This window comes from Erinaceus europaeus, chromosome 8 (assembly GCF_950295315.1).
Source record: "Erinaceus europaeus chromosome 8, mEriEur2.1, whole genome shotgun sequence".
NCBI lineage: Eukaryota > Metazoa > Chordata > Mammalia > Eulipotyphla > Erinaceidae > Erinaceus > Erinaceus europaeus.
This window is the reverse complement of record NC_080169.1, coordinates 122,732,991-122,755,497: the sequence shown is the minus strand read 5'-3', so window position 1 is coordinate 122,755,497 and position 22,507 is coordinate 122,732,991. Positions and strand designations below refer to the sequence as shown.

The 22,507-nt window shown below is 59.7% G+C and overlaps 1 protein-coding gene across 1 annotated transcript; it reads right to left on the bottom strand.

Annotated features, from left to right (window-relative positions):
* Positions 1–77: 77 nt before the first annotated feature.
* Positions 78–22,324, bottom strand: SLC4A2 (solute carrier family 4 member 2). The gene is made up of 23 exons (XM_007536625.3): positions 22,158–22,324; positions 20,256–20,369; positions 18,513–18,684; positions 18,139–18,377; positions 17,924–18,042; positions 15,355–15,587; positions 15,138–15,280; positions 10,673–10,853; positions 9,153–9,288; positions 8,898–9,063; positions 8,678–8,786; positions 8,422–8,606; positions 8,081–8,306; positions 6,116–6,337; positions 5,758–5,906; positions 5,234–5,428; positions 2,535–2,813; positions 2,343–2,432; positions 2,089–2,255; positions 1,653–1,906; positions 1,395–1,564; positions 344–517; positions 78–260 (listed from the first exon to the last, which is right to left on the bottom strand). The coding sequence occupies exons 2-23, from the start codon at positions 20,304–20,306 to the stop codon at positions 180–182; spliced, it is 3,741 nt and encodes a 1,246-aa protein (XP_007536687.2). The 5' UTR covers positions 20,307–20,369; positions 22,158–22,324; the 3' UTR covers positions 78–179.
* Between the last annotated feature and the right edge of the window lie 183 nt (positions 22,325–22,507).

Here is a 22,507-nt window from a genome sequence, read left to right as displayed (position 1 = left end):
CTGCGGCGTCGAGGGGCTGGGGGGTCCCCACCTCTTCCGTTCCCGCCCCACACGGGAGGCCAGGGATAGGTGGGGGGCCGAAGCTCTTTACTGCAGGGGACTTTAAATTATTCACTTAAATAAAAACGAGGAGGGAGGGGTGGGGAGCAGCCCCGTCCGTCAGTCTGTCTGTGCGGCAGCTACACGGGCATGGGCATCTCGTTGTACTCGTCCACGCCCTCCCGCTCGTCAAACACGGGCTCGGCCTCGTCAGCGTCCAGCTGCAGGGGTGGAAGGCCAGGTCAGGGGGGGCCGGGGGTTGGACCCGGGATCCGGGGGGGTGGGGTGGACGGGGGGCACTCACGCATTTCATCTCGCGCTCTGTGAAGATGCGGGTGAGCACCACTCTGCGCAGCGGCACGGTGAGGATGAGGATGAAGGGGAAGGCCAGGGAGGCTGCTGTGGACATGACGGCCCAGAGCAACGCCAGGCAGAAGAGCTGCAGGGCCGTGAACAGGTGCATGCGCAGGGTCCGCACCTGGGGGCGGGGTGGGGCGGGGCGGTGAGCCGGGCTCTGCCCACATCATCCCGCAACCCGGATAGGCAGATGTGTGTGTGTGGGGGGGCGGCCAGGAGCCCTTCCTAGTGGGGCCTCACCTACTGTTTGCTTTTTCTCATCTTTATTGGATACAGACAGTTACCGATCGAGAGGCAAGGGAGAGACAGACAGACACCTGCAGCCCTGCTTCTCCACTACCAAAGCTTTTCCCCTGCAGGTGTGTGTGTGGGGGAAGCGCGGCTCGAACCTGAGTCCCCTTGCTGGATGTAACATCAGCGCTCAACCAGGTGCGCCACCACCGGCCCCCTTCCTTCCGGAGCCCCCCCCCCCCCCCCCCCCCGCCAGAGAAATTGCTGGGACTCAGTGTCTGGGAAACAGCTCCACAGCTCCTGAGGGGCAGTATTTTTTCTTTCTTTTTTGTTGTTGTTTTGCCAGCAGGGTTACTGCTGGGGCTTGGCGCCAGCGCTACTAATCCACTGCTCCAGTTGGCTTTTTTTTTTTCTCCTCCCCCACCCCCTTACTTTATTTGAAAGGACAGAGAAATCGAGAGGGGAGGGAGATGGAGGAGAGAAACGCCTGCAGACCTGGTGGTCTTCACTGCTCGTGAAACTTGCCCCCCCCCCCCCCCCGCAGTGGGGAGCGCGGGCGGCTCCAACCGGCGACCTTACACTTGGTGACGCGTGTGCGCTGAACCAGGTGTGCCACCGCCCCGCTCACTTTTTTATAACATAACAAAAGACACGACTGGGTCACGACAGGTATGCCAGTGCTCCGGCTCACGCACACCAGTGGCCAGCCTCAAACCGGAAACCCTGGGCACCCCGCCAGCCGAGCAGGCACCCAGTGGGGTCCTCACCTTCTTCACGTAGGTGACGTCTGGGTGGTGCTTGGGCGGCATGAGCAGCAGGTGCAGCCGCTCGTAGAACTGGATCCCGTTGAGGGAGGTCACCCCCATGTACAGGAAGATGCCGAAGAGCACGGCCAGCGGGATCTGCCGCAGGAGGTCCCCGATCACGATGGACAGGCCTAGGGGGAGGAGGCGGTCAACCCCGAGGAGACTCCCCCCACCCCCAGACCCCTTCCCAGAGAAGGGCAGCGGCAGGCGGGCGCGCACCCACAAGCACGGACACCAGGAGCCCGGTCACCCGCTGCTCTTTGATCTCCTGGATCTTGGGCCTGTCGCCCGGCGCCACGGCCTTGCTCATGACGGTCAGGGCATTGGCGTGCGTGACGGAGCGGACGGTGGCGGCAGCCAGCCAGGGCAGGCCGAAGAGGGCACAGATGCCACCCATGCCCACGATGAGAAGCAGGTCCAGGTGGAAGCCTGAGCCCTTCTGCAGCATGCGCTCCTTCTTGGAGATGATGAGCCTGTGGGCCGGGGGGCGGCAGTGAGCGAGCGGGGTTCCCCCCGCTGCCCCCGGCTCCTGTCCTGGCAAAGCTCGGGGGACCCTCGCCGGGCACCGCACCCTGCCGCCCACTCAAGCTCAGGTGCCAGGCTGTCATGGGGGCTCCAGTCCCACCCTCGGGCACCCCCCTCCCCAGCCGCTCACGTGGTGATCTGCGTCTCCATGAAGATGAGGATGAAGACCAGGAGCGCGGGCAGCAGGCTGGCCACCATCATCCACACGGGGAAGGCGCTGTGCTCCCCCAGCGGGTTGATGACCCAGCCCCGCTTCTTGGGGGCTGTGACTGAGAATCCACTGGGCACGCTCAGCTTCTGCAGGACGGAGGGCGGCTGAGCCTCAGGGCGGACCCCCCCCCCAGATCTCCAGGGACCCCTCCCCACTGCCGCAGGTCCCCATACCTGGGTGTAGGTGTCCTCAATACTGTAATCCACAAGCACCATGATAAGGATGGCGATGGGGACCCCGAAGTCGCCAATCACCCGTCGCACCTGTGGGGAGCGCCCAGCTCAGAGCACCCCCCACACACACGCTGACACGGGGTACACCTTCCTGCCCCTCCCCCAGCCCCTACAGCCTCCAGGCCCACGTACCCGGCCTGGGAAGAAGCGGCTGTTCTTGAACTTCCGCAGGAAGAAGGCGATGAAGAAGGTGCCCGCCATGAGCACCAATGACAGCAAGGCCGTGTTGGGCTGCCCGCGGGGTCGGGCCTCCCCAGGGCCACCCGCCAGCCCCGTGGCGGAGCTCCCGTTGTCCAGCAGGAGGGACATGGGCGACGGAGAGAGCCCCGCCCAGGTCGCATTCTCCAGGCTGCCGTTGTCCTGGGAGCTGTTGGAGACCATGCAGCCATGCAGCGGGTGCTCCTGGAAGATCTGGGAGACGATGGGCACCCCGTCAGCCCAACGGGGCCTTCTAGGCTCAGCGGTGCTCAGCCGGGGCCTCGGGCAGCTGCCTGGGAGGAGAAGCTGGTCTCCAGGGATTGGGAAGAAGCCCCAAGGCCAAAGAGACAGCTCAGCGGGTCAGAACGCAGGCCTCAGGGCCTGAGACTGGAGAGGTGGCAGGTTCAATGTCCGGCAACGCCCTACAGCAGAGTTGAGCGGTAGGGGAGCTGTGGTAGGGGGAAGCCCCCCTCGGTCTGAAGGAGAAAGCAGCTGGGAGTGGTCAGATCATGCATGAGGGAGGCCCCATTCAGGAAAGAAAAAAAGGAATGCCCCAGAAGGTGAAGCGGGTAGGTGTGAATGTGGAGTGACAGGTCAAGAGGGGCCCTGAGCTCTCCCTGCCCCCCGCCCCCCCCCCCCCCCGAGTCCAAATGCTTCCCCTGGGCTGGGGGAGGGAGCAGAATGTCTGCACAAAAAGACTAAAGCCTGAGATGCCCAAATCCATAGCACCACCACAAGCCAGAGCCGAGAAGTGCTCTGGCAGGTAGATAAATAAAAGGGGCCTCGTGGTGGTGGACCTGGTTCGAGCCCCCAGTCCCCACCTGCAGGAGGAAGCTTTGTGAGTGGTGAAGCAGAGCTGCAGGTGTCTCTCTTCCTCTCTATCTCCCTTTCCTCTTGATCTCTGTCTCTATCCAATAAATAAAGATTAAACAAATTTTGAAAAGCTAAGTAAATAATTCACCCCCTGCAGCCTGAGAGGTGGTGCAGCAATACAGGACTTTGAAAGTGTGAGGTCGTGAGTTCAGTCACCAGCATTGCACGTGCCAGAGAGAAGCTCTGTTTCTTTCTCTGTTGTTGATAAGTTAATAAACGCTTAAAACGGGAGTCGGGCGGTAGCGCAGCGGGTTAAGCGCACATGGTGCATTGCGCAAGGAACAGTGTAAGGATCCCAGTTCAAGCCCCCGGCTCCCCACCTGCAGGGGGGTCACTTCACAGGCGGTGAAGCAGGTCTGCAGGTGTCTGTCTTTCTCTCCCCCTCTCTGTCTTCCCCTCCTCTCTCCATGTCTCTCTGTCCTATCGAACAATGACGACATCAATAACTACAACAAGGGCAACAAAAGGGAATAAATAAATAATATTTTTAAAATAACTAAATAAACGCTTAAAATGATTAAATCCAAATCCAAGACCCGGGAGATGGCACAGTGAATAAAAGGCTGGACTCTCAGGCATGAGGTTCTGAGTTTAGTCCTTGGCGTCGTATATATCAAAGGGTGTTCTGGTTCTCTCTCTGATAGATCAAATAAGCCTTTAAGAAAATTACATTCTCGTGGCCCAGGAGATGATACAATGGACAAAGTTCTGGACACTTAAACATGAGGTCCCAACTTTGATCCATGGCACAGCATGTGCCAGAGTGATGCTCTAGTTGTCACTCCTTCAATTCTCTCATTAGTAAATAATAAGAAACAAACAAGCAAGGAAATTACACTCTCTCTGAAGGAGACCTGCTGAAGTGTGGCACAGTGGAGGGGCTCTGGACTTGTGTGTGAGACCCCGAGTTTGATTCCCAGCAACACGTGTGGCAGAGGGATGCCCTGGTTCTCTCTCTGCCTGTCTCTCTCGTGGCTGGGGACACAGCTGGTAGAGCACAGGCCTGCGTGCCCCAGGTCCCAGCCTGATTCCTGCTGGTGCCACAGGTACCAGGAAGGCCCTCTTGCTCGTTTCTCGGTGTCTCCTATGAAACTCTCTCCCACGTTGCAAATAATATATATATAATCTTTTTTGACTGGAGGGACTATAGTAAGTACAGTTGTTGATCCATATGTAAAACTTCTCAAGGTTTAAGCTCCCAGTCCCTACCTGTGGGGTAAGCTTCATGAATGCGGAAGCAGGGCTACAAGTGTCTGTCTTTCTCCCTACCTCCCCCTCTCGATTTCTGTCTCTATCCAATGATAAATAAAAAAATAAAATAAAAATTCTCAAATTTCCACAAAACACTCTCACCCCCAGCCTTGGTCCTCCTCTACCATCCTGCACCAGGACCTGAACCCCTGCCCCTCCAGAGGCCTTTACTTCGGCACCCTTACACCCATAAGTAAACCTTTCACGTAAAGAAGAGGAGAAGAGGAGACAGCATGGAGGTGTTGCAAAAAGCCTCTCCTGCCTGAGGCTCTGAGGTCCCAGTCTCCACCCCCAGCACCGCCATCAGCCACAGCTGAACAGGGCTCTGGTCTCTGATTAAACTAAAATAAAAGAAAGAGGAAAGGAAACGCAGGCGTTCTCAAGACAGGCCTGACCTGATACCCCTGGGTGTGTGTGTGTGTGTGTGGGGGGGAACAGCGGCCTCACCCCCCAAAGGAGCCCCAGAGCCCGAGGGACTCCTCCCTTCTGCCCACCCACCCGCCCCCCACCTTGACCAGCTTGTAGAAGGTCTCGTAGATGAAGATGAGCGAGATGAGGAAGGCAAAGATCTCCTGTGTGAAGCGGGACACGAAGCGCACCAGGAAGCTGCCCTCCAGGGCCACCATGAGCAGCACCAGCAGCACCAGCCAGAAGCCGATCCACACGCGGCCCACCAGGTACTCCAGCCCGTTGCTGCTGCAGAACTGGGGGCGGGGGGGGGGGGGTCAGTGCCGCTGTCGGAAGGAGGGAGGCCCCGGATGAGGGGGGGGTCAGTGCTGGCTGGGGGGGGAGGAGGGAGGGAGGGAGGGAGGGGAGGGATGCCACTGCTGGGGGAAGGTCAATGGTGGCTATGGGGAGGAAGGGGATGCCTCCGCTGGGGGAGGTCAGTGGTGGCTGTGGGGTGGGAAGGAGGGAAGGAGAGGGGGAGAAGAGAGGGAGGGAGGGAGGGGAGGGAGGACCTGCCTGGGGGGGGGGGGGTCAGTGGCGCCTGTGGGGAGGGGAGGTGGGGAGGCCCCAGCCGGGGGCGGCTCACCGTGAAGAAGGCCTCCTCAAACACCAGCAGGGGCCCCGAGAAGCCGATGACCAGCAGGGGCTGTGCCCCCAGCAGGCAGAAGATGACGCCCTGCAGGGCCGTGGACACGATCAGCTCAGACACCCCGATCAGGTCCTGTGTCTTCTCCCCTGGGGAGGCGGGTGCTCAGCTGGGGGACCCCCTCGGCGGGTACCCCGCACCCTCGGCCCCCCAGATGTCCTGCCCCCACTCTCAGCTGCCCAGTGCCCCTGCCCCCCAGTCCCCCTCAGCCCCCCCAAGTGCTTCTGTCCCCACACTCAGGGTCCCCTGTACACCTGGCCCCCATGCCCCCCGTCCCACCCCTCAGCACGCCCCTTACCCAGCAGCCCCCCAAAGGTGATGGCGGGGGACAGGGCGGCGAAGTAGATGAAGATGACAGCGGCCAGGCACTGGGGGTCCAGCGCATCCCGGAAGTCGCTCAGGTAGTGGGGGTACCGGCGCCGCACGTCCCGGATCAGCCCCCCGAAGGGCCGGCCCGTCCGACGAAGGGGGTCGTCCTCGTCCTCTGCCGCCCCTGCCACTTCTACCATCTGCAGGAGAGCTGCAGGCCAGGCCTCTGTCAGCCCCGGCTCCGACCCCCTGACTGGGGGAGACCCAGGGCCTGGGCGGCTAGGCAGAGGCTGCGTCCTCACTGGGGCGACCAGGCCGGTGGCCCAGGGGACCTGCAGGCAGGGGGCCCAAAGCCCGCGTGTGCCAGAGGGAAGCCTGGTTCTGTGTCTCTCATCTCTGTCTCTCTTGTCTTTCAGGCATGAGAACCATTTTGCATATGACCAGCATGCTATATCCCCAGGCCCATTCTCTAGTCCAATCTCTCATTCCCTTGTCTCTCATCTCTCACTTATCTCTCATGTCTCTTTTTTAAAAAAAATATTCCCTTTTGTTGCCCTTGTAGTTATTATTGTTATTGATGTTGTTGTTGTTGAATAGGAGAGAGAGAAATGGAGAGAGGAGGGGGAGACAGAGGGGGAGAGAAAGACAGACGCCTGCAGACCTGCTTCACCGCCTGGGAAGCGACTCCCCTGCAGGTGGGGAGCCGGGGGCTCGAACCGGGATCCTTACGCTGGTCCTTGTGCTTTACGCCGCCTGTGTTTAACCCGCTGCGCTACAGCCCGACTCCCTCATGTCTCCTTCATCTTTCTCTCGCTCAGCCTCCGGTCTCTCATGTCTCATCTATCAATGTCTCTGTCTCATCTTTATTTTTTTTTAATATTTATTTTTATTATTTATTTCCTTTTGTTGCTCTTGTTTATTGTTGTAGTTATTATTGATGTCATTGTTGTTGGCCAGGACAGAGAGAAATGGAGAGAGGAGGGGAAGACAGAGAGGAGGAGAGAAAGAAAGACACCTGCAGACCTGCTTCACCGCCTGTGAAGCGACTCCCCTGCAGGTGGGGAGCCGGGGGCTCGAACCAGGATCCTTACGCTGGTCCTTGCGCTCTGCGCCACGTGCGCTTAACCCGCTGCGCTACAGCCCAACTCCATCATCTTTTTTATCTCATCTTTTTTATAAGTTTATATATGCTCTTTTCTTTTTTAAATTTTTTTATTACCTTTATTTACTTATTGGATAGAGACAGTCAGAAATTGAGAGGGCAGGGAGGGAGGGGGAGGGGGAGAGACAGAGAGACACCTACAGCACTTCTCCACCACTTGTGAAGCTTTCCCCTGCCGGTGGGGACTGGCTGGGGGCTCGAACCTGCGTCCTTGTGCATTGTAACATGCATGCTCAACTGGGTGCACTGCCACCCGGTACCGTCTCTCCTCTCTTTTTTTTTTTTAAAGTTTTATTTATTTAAATATTTATTTTATTTATCTATTCCCTTTTGTTGCCCTTGTTGTTTTATTGTTGTAGTTATTATTGTCGTCGTCGTTGTTGGATAGGACAGACAGAAATGGAGAGAGGAGGGGAAGACAGAGAGGGGGAGAGAAAGACAGACACCTGCAGACCTGCTTCACCGCCTGTGAAGCGACTCCCCTGCAGGTGGGGAGCCGGGGGCTCAAACCGGGATCCTTATGCCGGTCCTTGTGTTTTGCGCCACCTGCACTTAACCCACGGCGCTACAGCCCGACTCCCCTCTCCTCTCTTTTTTATCTCTTCTTAGCTCTTCCTAGTCTCTCATCTCTCCATCTCATCTGTCATCTCTCATCTCTTTTCTCTCTCTTCTCTCAGCTCTTCCAGTTGCTCCCATCTCTCCTCCCTCCTGCTCTTTCAGTCTCTTGTCTCTCGTCTTCTCTCTGGTTTCTCTGTCTCCTTTGCTCTCCGGAGGTCCCCCGCTCCCCCGTACCCTTATCCTGCGGGGACTTGGGCTCCAGCGTGGCCCCGGGGGGCAGCAGTCGTCCCTGCTCCTCCCGCTTCTTGAGCATCTGGCGCTGGAAGTGGGCGACCGAGCGCAGCAGCTCCTCCCCCTGCACCTCGGAGGGCGGCAGCACCACGCTGCAGTCCAGGAAGGCGTTGATGGCCGTCAGCAGGTCCTCCCGCTCGTCCGCCAGGTAGGCCGCCTCGTGGAATTGCTGCAGGGGACGCGCGCGGGGAGCGGGGGGGGGGGGGGGGGGGGGGGGGGGGGCGTGAGGCTGGGGCGGGCTGGCGCGGGGAGGCAGGGTGCAGGGCGCCGGGGATGGGGCCCACCTTGTCGGACATGAGCGTGGAGATGGAGCGTCCGATCTCGTGGTAGTCCATGTTGGAGCTGCTGGGCCCCAGCAGCAGGAAGAGAAAGCGCACGGGCACGGGCACCTCCAGCACGGCGTCCAGCTCCACCGCCTCCCGCAGCCGCACGAAGGCCATGGTGGGCCTCGCCAGGAACTCCACGCAGCCTGGGGAGGTGGGGCGCACGGTGGGCCAGGGCCCGGCACCCCCACCCCCGCCCAGGCGCGCCCCCACCTACCCACGAGGACCACGGTGGCCTCAGCGTTCTCCGGAATCTTCTCCAGCAGCTTCAGCTCGTGCTTGGACTTGGAGCGGGGGATGCCGGCGGGTGGGGCCGGAGTGGGCAGCTAGGGACAGGCAGTGTGACGGGGCTCAGTGCCGCCCCACACACACCCTGGCTCCCGGCTCGGCCACCCCTAGGCCCCCCACCTTCCCACAGGGCCGCCTTGGCCCCTCACCTCTCGCTCTACCTCCAGCCGGGTCTCGGGGACCCCTCCGATGAGGGGCTCAGTGACATGGGGGTCACTCTCGGCCCCCTGGCCGTGGTGATGGCCCAGCAGGGACCCCAGGGAGCCCGCCGAGATGTTCCGGGGGAAAGAGAAGTCCTTTTCGTCACTGGGGTGGCTGGGGAGGGGTGCAGAGGCGGTCAGGGGGTCCCGGGTGGGGTGGGGGTGGGGAGACAGGAAAGTGGGGGTCTGGGTGGGTCCCCACACCTGTGTTTCAACAGCAGGGCCCGCAACACGTTGGCTCTGTCCTCGGCCTTGATCTGGTCAGAGATGACCATCTGCTCCACCACCTGGTGGGCCACTCCGGGCAGAGTCTGCTGGTCCAGATCCAAGAGCACGGCCCCTGCAGGGGGGACGGCAGTTGGGGTCCCCTCACCCCCCCACACACACTGGGGCAAGAGACACGGGAGCTGGGAGTCCTGGAGGGGGCTCGGCTGGGGGAACCCAGGACTTGCAGGAACCCCCCCCCCCCGTCTGCTCTCTGGAAGCAAACAACAAAGCAGACCTCTCTCTCTCTCTCTCTCTCTCTCTCTCTGAAAAATGACATCTGCTCGTTTTCACAAGTGACCAAGCCCTGCTCAGCTCTGACACGCAGCAGTGCTGGGGATTGAACTTCTGGACCTCTGGCAGGGAGTCTGGTGCTCCTCTGCACAATCTCCCTGGTCTTAATTTTTTTTTTTGGTAGAGGACAAGAGGCCCCCAGGTCACCAATAGCAGCAGCAGCAGCAGCAGTAGTAATAATAATAATAATAATAATAATAATATGAAGCAGGGACTGGGAGACAGCTTCCTCGGGGGGGACTGTGTGTTTTACCATTTTTAATGCCTTGGGTTTGAACCCTAGCCCCACATTGGAGCACCACTGAGGAGGGAAAGGGGGCAATTCAAATGGAGGAACAGTGTTGGGAGGAAGGTCTCTCCTGTCTTCCTCTAAATGCAAAAAAATAAGGAGTGAGGGATCCAGCAAGTGGCACAGCGCAGTGGCTGAAATGCTGGACTCTCAAGCAGGAGCTCCTGAGTTCAGTCCCCAGCACAACATGTAGCAGAGTGATGCTCTGGTCCTCTTTCTACCCCTCCACTCCCCAATTTAGAACTCTCTCTCTTTATTGCTGCCAGGGTTACTGCTGGCCACAGTGCTGGCACGACGAATCCACCGTTCCCAGCAGCCTTCCCCCCCTTACGCAAAGAGACTCTCATGCCTGAGGCACCAAGGTCCCAGGTTCAATCCCCTGTACCACCAGAAGCCAGAGCTGAGCAGGGCTCTGGAAAAAAAAAAAGGAGAGAGAGACAGAGAAAACCCTGCAGCCCCACTTCACCATTTCCAAAGCTTCACCCCTGTAGGTGGGGAGGGTGGGGCTTGAACCCGGGTCCTCGTGCACATTGCCGTGTGCACATAAACAAATGTTACAAAAAAAAAACACAAAAAAAAACCCAAGAACGAGGAGGCGTTACTGTACACGCACACACGACATCAAAACGGGAGGGAGAACAGAAAAGCAGGTCTGTGGTGGGTTGCCCCAGGGAGCCCCCAGGCAGAAGGAAGCCCCTGAGCCGGGGGCCACTCCAGACCACCCGGCGGGCTGAGCAGAGCCGGTACGGTACCCCGGGGCTGACCGTCACAGGCTCTGCCCCTGCCGCTGCCGGCATTCCGGGCATACCAGCCCCGCTTATCTGCAAGCACCACGGCCATGCGGGCGGCGTCCCAGACAGCGGTGGCCGGGCCTCACCGTGGGCCAGGGTCCGGCGCAGCTCCAGGAGGCTGCGGAACGACAGGGAGGCTACATGCGGCTTTCCCCAGCGCTCCGTCTCCTCCTCCACGTCCTCCTCGAACTTGATCCAGCGCGCCGTCTCCCGCCACTGCGGCTCCTGGTTCTTGTCCAGCATCAGCTCGTTCAGCTCCACAAACACCTTGGGGGGAGGGGGAGGGGTGTGGTGGGGTCCCCAGCTCTCATGGGGAGCGGCGCCAGCCGTCCACAGCAGAGGACCGAAAGGAAGACGTCCTCTCGGAGCTCAGCCAGGCAGCTCACCTGGGAGGGTGCCTGCTCGGCCATGGGGGCGGCCTGGCTTCGAGCCCCTGGTGTACATGGGAGTCCTGGGGCTCTGGGGAAATCGGCGGGGCTGTGGTTTCCCTCCCTGTCTCTGTCTGTCTCTCGAGCAGAAAAGGCCAGCTCCGAGGCAGTGAACACGCCCTGGTGTGTGGCCACTGGCCACCAGTGCCAGGGGCGGGACAAGCCGAGAGCCACAGGGTGGGTCCGGAGGGGCCCCTTTCCTAGGCAGGACCAGCCAGGTGTTGACACATGCAAACGTCTGCCAAGACTCAGAGTCGTGGCTGGTGAGACAGCTCTTTTGGGGGAGCACAGCGTTTGGTCCCAGGCACCTCTCTCATGTGAAACCCTAACTCCTATGAAATCAGTAAAATTTAAAAAAACAAAACCAAAAAATCACTAAGCAGCCCGGGAGGTAGTTGAAGCGGCCAAGCAGTACACATTCAAGTATGAGGTCCTGAGTTCAAATCCCAGCGATGCATAAGTTAGAGTGCTACTGATGTCCTCTCTCTCTTAATCTTTTACCTTATTATTATTAGTATGATTTTTTACTGCCACCAGGGTTATCTCTAGGGCTCAGTGCCAGCACTATGAATCCACCACTCCCAGCTGTTTTTCTTTTTTTTCCTTTTCTGTTTTACTGGATAAGGCAGAGAAATGGGGGGAGGTAGAGACAGAGAAGGCGAGAAGGTGTGTGTGGGGGTAGATAGCATAATGGTTATGTAAAGAGCCTCTCATGCCTGAGGCTCCAAAGTCCTAGATTCAATCCCCCGCACCACCATAAACCAGAGCTGAGCAGGGCTCTGGTTAGAGAGAGAGAGAGAGAGAGAGAAACACCTGCAGACCTGCTTCACACCGCATGAAGCCTTCCCCCCTGCAGATGAAGAGTGGGGGCTCAAACCTGGGTCCTTGCACATGGTAGTGTGCGCCACCGCCAGCCTCCTTAAGACAAACCTTAAAAAACACAAAATTGGGAGTCGGGCGGTAGCGCAGCGGGTTAAGCACACGTGGCGCAAAGCACAAGGAGCGGAGTAAGGATCCCAGTTCCGTCCCCCGGCTCCCCCACCTGCAGGGGAGTCGCTTCACAGGTGGTGAAGCAGGTCTGCAGGTGTCTGTCTTTCTATCCCCCCCTCTGTCTTCCCCTCCTCTCTCCATTTCTCTCTGTCCTATCCAACAACGATATCGATAACAACAACAATAAAACAACAAGGGCAACAAAAGGGAATAAATAAATAAATATTAAAACATGCACACACACACACACAAAATCATCAAGCTTGGTGTTCAAGCCAGGTGCATGCTCCCACAATTTCTGGGAGTCCTCTATGGAAACGTCACAGGGGGCGGGCTGGGAGAGAGAGGTCAGTGGACAAACCCCCGGATCTCGAGCACGAGGTCCTGAGTTTGATCCCGGGCACGGCCTATGTCAGAGCGATGCTCTGGTTCTTTTTCTCCTCCTTGTCCTCCTCTCTCTCCTAAATAAACAAATGAGGGGGCAGACGCTGGCAGAGTGTCTGGTACCAACAGCACACACGTCACAGTAAGCAAGAACCCGGGTCCCCACTCAGAGGAGAGAACTCCACGAGTGGTGAGACAGTGCTACAGGTCAGTCTGTCTGTCTGTCTCTCTCTTCATCTCTCTCTTACCCTTCCCACTCAGGTTCTCTCTCTATCCAAAATAAAATCAATCAATCTCAAAATAAAGAAATAAGAATTCTCAGGCAGCTGGGGAGGTGGCTCCGAGATTCATAGCTGGACTTTTCAGGCTGGAGGAGCCTGGAGACCTGGGGCAGGCCCTGGACACCACACCACATGTGCTGTGACTCCCGGCCCTCGTTCTGAACAAACAAACACATCTTGAGGCTCGGGGCTGGGGCTGGGGGTGGGGAGATGCGAGCCTGTTTCCTGCCATCGCATGTGCCAGAAGCCAGAAAGTCACCCCCCAGCCCCCACCTCTCGTTAGTATCTAAATAAATAAATCCAACTTGGGACCAGGCGGTGGCACACCTGGTCAAACGCACACACTGCAGTGTGCGAGGACCCAGGTTCAAGCCCCTGTTCCCCAGCTACAGAGAGGAAGCTTCTCACATGTGGTGAAGCAGGGCTACAGGTGTCTGTCTCTCCATCTCTATCTCGCCCTCCCCTCAATTTCTCTGTCTCTACCCAATAATAAATAAATGAATGAATAAATAGACAACCGTTAGTCTCCAAAACTGTGGAAAATCAATCAATCAATCAATCAATCCATCCAACTTTAAACGAAATTCATGGGGGTCCAAGCTAACACTGTTTATGGGAGAAGGCTTTCCTTTGAGGCTCGGGGCTCTGATGCTTCAGGTTCAATTCCCAGCGCCACTGTCAGGCAGAGCTGTGCAGGGCTCTAAAAATAATAACCCAAGAGGTGGCACAACAGATAAAGAGTTGGACCCTACCTGGGGGACTTGCCTTGGTCTCCCTAGCATCCTGTGCCACAGTGATGCTCTGGCTCCTTCCTCCTCCTCCTCTTCCTTCTCTCTCTAATAAATAAACAGGTCTTTTTTTTAAAAAAAAAAATCAAAATAAAGTGGCCCGGGAGTGGTGGTGCAATGGATAAAGCATTGGATTCTAAAGCACGAGGTCCTGAGTTCAATCCCCAGCAGCACATGGACCAGAGTGATGTCTAGTTCTTTCTCTCTCTCCTCCTACCTTTCTCATTAATAAATAAAATCTTCTCAACAACGATGACATTAATAATAGCTACAACAATACAACAACAAGGGAAACAAAAGGAAATAAATATTTTAAATAAATAAATAAATAAAAAGATGAAAGGACCAGTTGGTCGTGCACCTGTTTTACAGCACATGCTGCAATTCACGAGGACCTAGGCTCAAGCCCCTGGCCCCCACATGCAGGGGGAAAGCTTTGTGAGTGGTCAAGCAGTGCTGCAGGTGTCTCTCCCACCGTCAATTTGTCTGTCTATATCAACTTAACTAGCTAATTAAGAAAGGGAAAGTTAAGTATTGAAAATACGTAAATCTTTCATTTAAAAAAAAATCATTTTTAGTGGTAGAGGTAGATAGCATAATAGTTATGCAAAGAGACTCTCATGCCTGAGGCTCCAAAGTCCTAGATTCAGTCCCCTGCACCACTATAAGCCAGAGCTGTGCAGTGTTCTGGTATTTCTCTCTGTGTCTTTCTTTCTCTGCATCTTTCTCAAATATAAAATAAATAGGAGTGTTGGGCGGTGGTGCAGCGGGTTAAGCGCACATGACGCAAAGTTGAGGGACCTGTGTGAGGATACGGGTTGGAGCCCCCAGCTCCCCACCTGCAGGGGAGTCGATTCACAGGCAGTGAAGCAGTTCTGCAGGTGTCCGTCTTTCTCTCCCCACCCCCCGTCTTCCCCACCTCTCAATTTCTCTCTGTCCTATCCAACAACGAAAAAAAAATAATAATAAAATAAATAAAATCTTTAAAAAAATAAAATAAGTAGACCAGGAGGAGGAAGGGGTAGAAGAAAATTTTGTTGTCCGTCGAGTGTTTTGGTGAAGCAGCTCTCTGCTGGGCACCAAGTCCCAGCTTCCAGGCCCTCCCTCCCCCACACACACACACACACACACACACACACACACACACACACACACACACACACACACACACACACTGGACAGAGCTCCAGGGCTGTGCTTCCTTCCCTTGTGTCTGTCTGTCTGCCTCTCTATCTAAAACAATGAGAATGACAACAAAATATAATTGGCTGGAAAAGGCAGGATATGGGGCCAATGCCCTTGGACCCAAGATGGGGAGTATCACCCCGTGACTGACTGACCTTGGCTAATCGCTGCCATGGCTGTGTGCCCAGCACCACCCTGGCCACCATCTTCACTGGCCAGGTTCCCCAGACGCACGTCCAGCCCAGAGGCTCCTCAAACTCGGCCGGGGGGCAATGGCGCTCAAACCCGGAAACGCCCAACTCTTGTGACTAGACTCGGAGCCCCGACCACCCCCAGCCCCAGCCCCAGCCCCAGCCCCAGCCCCAGAGGTGAACAGGTGAACAGGGCTCCCTCGTGCAGTGCACACCTGTCCGGTCTCTGTGGAGACGAGGGGGTTTCAGGGGTCAGTGGAGGGAGAAGAGGCCCTGGAGAAGTGTGAAACAGCAGCATAAGTACCTCGTGGGGCTTGTGGGGGGCCCGAAGTCGGGTCCTGGGCGTGGGGCCGGGCGTGGAGCCCTCCCGGCCTCCCTGGGCCGCCGCCTTGGCGTTCTTCCGCACCAGGTGTCTGCGTACGCCGGGCACATCCTCGAAGCGGTGGCCTGGGGGGGGGGGGGACATAGGCTCAGGCCCCCTTGGTCCTCCCCCCTTGCCCACGTCCAGGGCGGGCACTCACTCTTCATGAGGTCCAAGTCGGCTGTGGCCAGTGTCTGGGCCTCACTCTCGTCCGTGGGTACCCGGGGCAGCAGGGCCTGCTCAGTGCCAGTCATGCTCCCAATCCGCCTCCTCTCCTGCAGGTTGTAGCTACGGTGCCCGGGCTGCACCTTGGGCGGGGGGCGTCCCGAGGCTCCACCATCATCGCCCCCAGCCGTGCCCACAGTCACGGCCGCCACCTCATCCACAGGGGCTCTGGGACAGACAGACAAACAAACAGACAGACGGAGATTGGTGGTGAGCTGAGAAGACTGGTGCCCAGCGGGGAAGACCCAGGCCTCCACTGGGTTGGGATGGGAAGGAAAGGTCTAGAAGTCAGCAGTGACATTTAAATCCAGCTCAGCGGCTGGGGTGACAGCACGGTGGTTCTGCAAAGAGCCTCTCCTGCCTGAGGCTCTGAGGCCCCAGGTCTGACCCCCAGCACCACCATCAGCCAGAGCTGAGCAGGGATCTGGAGTAAAAATAAAAATTAGGGGGTCGGGTGGTAGCGCAGTGGGTTAAGCGCGCGAAGTGCAAGGACCGGGCATAAGGATCCCGGTTCGAGCCCCCGGCTCCCCACCTGCAGGGGAGTTGCTTCCAAGCAGGTCTGCAGGTGTCTGTCTTTCTCTCCCCCTCTATCTTCCCCTCCTCTCTCTATTGTTCTCTGTCCTGTCCAGCAACAGCATCATCAGTAACAACAACAATAAAACAAGGGCAGTAAAAGGGAAGAAACCCCAGCAAAAACTAACTAACTAAATAAATATGAAGTTCAAATAATAAGTAAATCCAGTTCTGTGGAGCCGGGTGGTGTGGCACACCAACTTGGGTGCACACAACGACATGTGCGAGGACCCAGGTTCAAGTCCCCAGTCCACAGGTGCAGCTGGTGGAGTAGGGCTGCAGGTCTCTCTCTCTCTCTTTCTCTCTCTCTCTCTCTCTCTCTCTCTCTCTCCCTCCCTCCCTAGCTTCCCCTTCCCTCTCAATTTCTCTGTAGCTATCTAAGATAAACTCTAAAGGGTGTTTAAATAATAGAAACTGTTCAAAGTTAAAAAAAAAAAAAAAACATACGAGGAATCAGGCGGTAGGGAAGCAGGTTAAGCGCATGTGGCTCCAAGTGCAAGGACCTGTGTAAGGATCTCGGTTCCAGCCCCCAGCTCCCCACCTGCAGGGGAGTCGCTTCAGAAGCGGTGAAGCAGGTCTGCAGGTGTCCGTCTTTCTTTCCCCCTCTCTGTCTTCCCCTCCTCTCTCCATTCCTCTCTGTCCTATCCAACAACGATGACATCAATGACAACAACAACTATAACAATGAAACAAGAGCAACAAAAGGGAATAAATAAAAAAAGTAAAAAAAAATAAATAAATAGTGGGAGTCGGGCAGTAGCGCAGCAGGTTATGCTCATGTGGTGCCAAGCACAAGGACCAGCTTAAGGGTCCTGGTTTGAGCCCCCGGCTCCCCACCTGCAGTTGGTGAAGCAGGTCTGCAGGTGTCTGTCTTTGTCTCCCCCTCTCTGTCTTTCCCTCCTCTCTCCATTTCTCTCTGTCCTATCTAACAACAACAACACAACATCAATAACAACAACAACAACAAAAATCAACAAGGGCAACAAAAAGGGAAAATAATTAAATAAATATAAAATAAATAAATAAATAGTTAAAAAAAAATACCCCGCTCTGCCCTGGGGTGGCCAGGGAAAGCCCAGGGGACACAAACCCCAAGGGAACGAAGCTCCAATAGCCCCCATGGCTCCCTGTTCCCCACAGCCAACCTCCAGACCTGCACCCCAGAGGGTCCCGGTGGGCTCTAACCGAACATGGAAACGAGAGAAACCCCCAAGTCGTGATGAGACCACAAGCCCTTCGTGACAGCTACCCTCTGCTCACGCCACCTGCTTCTCTCCGTCAAGTCAGCGTGGGAGTAGGAGGGGGCGTCTCCAGATACCCTCCCACACCAGTGCGGGCACTGGGCAGAACCTCCCACGCCAGACTGTTCCCAACCCCACCTGCCCAGCGCCCGCTCCCTCGCCCACACATCGGACCCACTTTTCCAACGCCATACTTCCTCAGGGGGCTGGCTCCCCCTCTGTCCCAGCTGCTGTGGTCCCACTGGCACCCACACTCTGTCCCCACAGCCGGTGCCACCCCGAGGGGCACCACGCCCTTCACACTGCCTGGCGCCCACAATCAACAGTGCTGTGATATGGGTGACCTCGGGACCGGCTCAAGGTGACCTCCCCCAGGCCACTTTCTCCCGAGGTCACCTCAAAGCATCCCCACCAGGCACAGCAACCCACAAACAAGGGGGGGGGTCTTCTATGCCTCCACTTCCTGGGCCCCGGGGCGGGGCTGAGGGGAGGGGACAGGGCGGGGCCCACCGCCTGAACCACACTGGGAGCCTCATTTTCCGCACCCCACAGTCTGGGCCAGCCATTCTGGAGGCGTTTCTGCTGCTCTTAGTTTGGAGGGGACAGAGGCCAACCCGAGCCCCCAATCCTGCGGCAGCACTGGGAGCTGACCCGCCAGCAGGCCCAGGACGTCTGTGTGGCGTCACTCACCCGGCCTGTGCCCCCTTGGTGGCCCGAGGAATCACCTCCTGGTGGGACAGCAGCGGAGGAGGGGGTGACGGGCTGCTCTTTTCCACCCTGCGGTCAGCTTCGTCTTCCTGGAGAAAGAACTGGAAGGGGACCCTCGAGATGAGGCTGAGTGAGGCCAGGTGGGCCTCCCCCCACAGCCGGAGCCCTACCCCCACACACCCCCCTCCACCCAGCACCTGGACAGAAGTAGGCGTGGAGGCGGGAGATGGCTGGGGGCCAGCCCGGGCCCCCTCTGCTTCGCTGGCCTCCTCATCTTCCTCCCCCTCCTCGATGGTAGGGGTCTCCCCGGGAGGGGGCGGCCCAGGGCGCCTGCGGGCCTTGCGCCCTGGGCCCTGCGGGGTCTTGCGCCGGCGGGCATCTGGGGGGAGGTGTGTGGACAGCGGATGGTGGATGTGGTGTGAGGACTGCCGGTGGTCTGCAGGGAGGCAGGGGCTGGCTGAGGGCAGTTGGGCTGACCCCTCCCCAGTCCCTCTCCCCTGCAGCCCCCAGCCCCAAGCCCCTGCCCAGCTGGAGTGTCAGCCTTGCCCCCCACCCCCAAGGCCCCCCTCACATTCAAAGTCCTCCTCCCCATAGCTGCGTCCGGGCTCCTCCCCTCCCCTGGCGGCTGTCTCCTGCAGAATCTCTTCGAAGCGCTCCACACCCAGCGTCCCAAGCTCGTCCTCCTCCTCCTCCTCTGGCAGCGAGAAGCCCGGAGCCTCTGGGCCCAAGCTCTCCGGCTCTGTCTGAAGGATGGGGACAGACAGGGAGGTCACCCTCCCAGCCCCCGGACCACCGCAGCAGCCTGGGGGGAAGGAGGGAGCCCTTCAGGGCCGCTTCTGGGGGAGAGTGGCAGAGCCTGGGGACAGGGTGGGGACAGCTCCAAGGGTACAAACTCCCTGGGGCTGGAGCTGCAGGGAGTCCCCAGGAGGTGCTGGGGAGGCTCCAGAGTCTAAGGCTGGAAAGGCAGCCTGGTGCCAGGATGCAGGGAACCCCTTCAAGGAGGCTGCACCCCAGGGCCACCCCGCCCCCACCCCCCACCTGAGTCATGCCGTGGGAGTAGCGGCCAGGGGTTGTGGAAGGGGGAGGCCGGGCCAGCAGGGACCCCTGCTGGGCGGTCTGTGCTGCCCCCATGCACGCCCCCACGCCCGCCCGCCTGTGCTCCGAGCTCCGCCTGCAAATATTTGCTCAGGAGCTTCTGAACTAGAAGGGCGCTGGGATCTCCCTGGTGGTGGTGTGGAGGGTGCCTCTCCAGGGCAGCCGGGGTGGGGGTAGGGGGGTGAGGGATGAGGGCTGCGAGCTGAGGGGCTCCGGACAGAAGGGGTTCAGGGTGGAAGCTGCAGGGGTGCAGCCCCCCCGCCCCCGCAAGCACCCAGCCCCACTCTCACCAGAGGGAGGAAGGCAGGCGGCGGCGGGAGGCGGGCTGAAGCGGGGTGGGGGGCAGGGGGTCGCGAGCCCCTCGCACCTGAGGCCGCAGGAGAAAGTCCATGGCGGACAGGGGCTACCCGGGCGCGGGGTGGGGGGGGAAGCCCACGCCCTGGCCTGTCACGTGCCCCCGCTCCAGTGAGTGACCAATGCGGGGCTGACCGGGCTTCCCCCCCCCCCAGTTAATCATTACACTTCCCAGGAAAATCGGGAGGGGGCCACGTGGGGCGCGGGCCACGTGGGGCGGAGGGCGGGGCCGGGCGCACGTGGGGCGGGGGCGGGGCGGCCAGCTGGGGTGAGCCTCCGGTGCCCAGCCGCCCCAGTCGCCCCAGCCGCGGGGTGGGGGCAAGGACCCAGGTTAGAGGCACAAGAGTCCTCAAAGTACCTTTGCTCCCTGCCCAGACCTGGGAACCCCCTGGAGCCCCCCCACAGCCCCCCCCCACTGACCCCCTTCCAGGAGCCACCCCAGACCTTTCTCCTAGTGCCCCCCTCCCCGGTCCTGGGAACTCCTAGATTACCCCCCCAACTCTGTCCTGGGAGCCCCTGGAGCCTCCCAGACCCTCCCCGGGCCTGGGAGCCCCCTATACACCCCCCCTGCCATGGAAGCCCTCATCCAAGACCCCCCCCCACTGACTCCCCTCCCTGGAGCCACCCCAGACCTTTCTCCCAGTGCCTCCCTTTCCCGGACCTGGAAGCCCCTGGAGCTCCTAGACACTCCCCCCCTGGCCCCCTCCTCAGGCTTGGGAGCCCTCATCCAAGACTTTCCTCCCAGTGCCAGGGCAAGGCCAGGGCAAGGATGGCAGTGCCCCCTCCAGTTACTCCAGCACCCATAGAAGGGGGTCCCCACTGTCCCCTGTGGTGGCCTGGGGTGCAGCTGGGGGTGAAAACTCACTGTGTGAAATGAGTCCGCACCCACGGCGGGGCGCCTGGGCACGCTGCTCATGGCCGGCTCCTAGCCCTTCTCACTGTCACTGCGGCCTTCAGGGAGACAGGGAGGCGGCATAACCTGGGGGTGGGGGACAGGCCCAGTCACCAGCAGGTAGGGGGACAGGACACCCCAAGGGGCTCCCAGTACGCTGGGTCCCCGGAGGCGGCTGGAGCAGAGAGGACAGCTGCTAGGAGGAAGCAAAGGGAAGGAGAAATGGAGAGACCCAGGAGGCTGCCAGGGCCACAGGGCGAGGGGGGGGGGGGACAGGAGGGGCAGAAGGTGGGATAGGCAGAAGAATGGGGGGAGTAGTAGGAGTGGATGGCTGACCTGGAGACCGCAGGGTAGAGGGCAGCCGAGGTCACGGTGACCTGGTAACCTGGCCGGAGAGCCACCACCCAGAGAACTGCAACCCAGAGGGGTGTGTGTGCTGGGGACAGGGGACACCAGAGCAGCGGAGCCAGGAAGGAGGCCAGAAGGGACTTCTTGGAGAGCCCTGGCAGGAGGGGGCGCCCCCTTAGCCCCTTCCCGGGACCGGACTGCCTGGGCAAAGGAGAAGCTTCCCCGGAGAAGGGTAAGCCCAGGCACTCAGGAGGAGGGGCTCACGATGATGGGGGAGTGGGCACAGAAAGGGGTGGGGATGGGGCATGCCGCCCTCCCCTCGCCTGCTGGGGTCCGGGGAAAATCTGAGCGGTCCAGCTGACTTTGGAAAAGCGGAAGTGTGGTTAGGGAACAATGCCCACTTGGGGAGCCCGTATGTACCGGGAGACACACGGGAGACGCACAGGGGGCCCCCGAGCTCTCAAGAGGTAAAGGTACTGACATAAGCGGATATGATGTGCCTGGAGGGAAAGGTCCTGGGAGGTAGGCAGAATTAGAGTGAAATCATGGTAGCTAAGTCACTTTATGCTAAAATAACATGCCTGGGGGTTGGTTTGGGGGGGTCGAGGCTGGGGGTGTAGCCTGGAGTGACACATTCCTGGCAATCACTAACTCAGCTGACTGCTATTTATCCCACCATCACCCCCCATCAGGAACAACTCTGGTAGGGGGAATGGGGGTACTGGGACCCGGGGCTGAGAGAGGTGTGAGTGTTCCAACGACCTGTAGGTGCCCCTGTCCCACCTCCAGCCTGGGCCTCAGTGCTCTCTCCCCCCTCCCCCCCCCAGTCCCCGTCCCAGAACACAAAGCAGCCTCTGTCCCGAGCATCGGCCGATAATCCGGGGTGGGGGCACATTCCGGGGACCAGCCCCGACCGGCCCGGGAGGATTAACACCCTGGACCCCTACTTGGGCATTAACCACCACCCTCTCGTGAACCAGCACATTCCACAGCCCCGCGGTGCTGGGGGGGGGGGGCGCCGAGCGGACCCTGGAGGTCAGGCCGTGCCCACCCCCCCATCCCGGCCCGGGCCAACTCCACGGGCTCGCCTCGTCCCTGCATGCAGGGCTCCCCCTCCGGCTTGACCCGCCAGCCGCCCCTGCGCCTCCCAACTCTGACATGCGGCGGGGAGCAAGCCCCCAGGCTGGGCACCCCGGAAGAGCTCGGAAAGAGCCGGGGGTCGGCTCGGAGATGGGAAGGCTGGTGGCGCCCCCTAGTCCCCCTCCCGGTGGCAGGGGGCGCGGCACGCCAGCTTTAGGGGAACTCCGAGGAGGGGACCCGGGATCCCGCTTCCGTCGCCTCCCCCGGCCCCGATCTCCGCGCGCCTCCGCATCCTGCTCCCCAAGACCTGGCCTCCCCGCGCCCCAGTCCCCGCCCTTCCCTCCACTTCCACTCCCGCCCCGCTGAGTCCCGAGTTCCCCCCTTTCCTTCCCCCCCTTCCTCCTCCCGCCGCCGCCCGGCCCTGCCCGCCGCCGCCCCTGCGCTCACCCGCTGGCTCAGGACTCGGCGCCCCGGGGGTCTCGGGGGCTCCCCGCGTCCTCCGGCGCCCTCGCGCGTTCCCGCCCGCTGCCCGGTGCCCACCTCGGGGCACGTCCCCGCAGCTCCCAACTTCTCCCAACTCAACTTTCCCCCGCGCCGCGGCCAGGCCAGCCCCCTGCGTGCGCGCCCCCCGCGCGCCGTGCGCGGCCCCGCCGGTGGGAGGGAGGCGAGGAGCGGGGCCCGTGCGGAGGCGCGCACACCCGGCACGGCCCGCACCACTGCTGGGGTCCCCGGCCGCCCGGGGGTGACGCGGGGAGGAGGGAGGCCGGCGTGAGGTCCCCCAGGGGGGAGGGGCGCAG

What these genes read in the sequence shown, in the direction of transcription:
- SLC4A2 (XM_007536625.3), bottom strand. Translation starts at nt 20,306, where the DNA reads ATGAGCAGCGTGCCCAGGCGCCCCGCCGTGGGTGCGGACTCATTTCAC. An exon ending in GCCGCTTCTTCCCAGGCCGG is followed by an intron (nt 2,433 to 2,534) that starts GTACGTGGGCCT and finishes CGCTCCCCACAG; the next exon opens with GTGCGACGGGTGATTGGCGA. An exon ending in TTGAGGACACCTACACCCAG is followed by an intron (nt 2,256 to 2,342) that starts GTATGGGGACCT and finishes TCCGTCCTGCAG; the next exon opens with AAGCTGAGCGTGCCCAGTGG.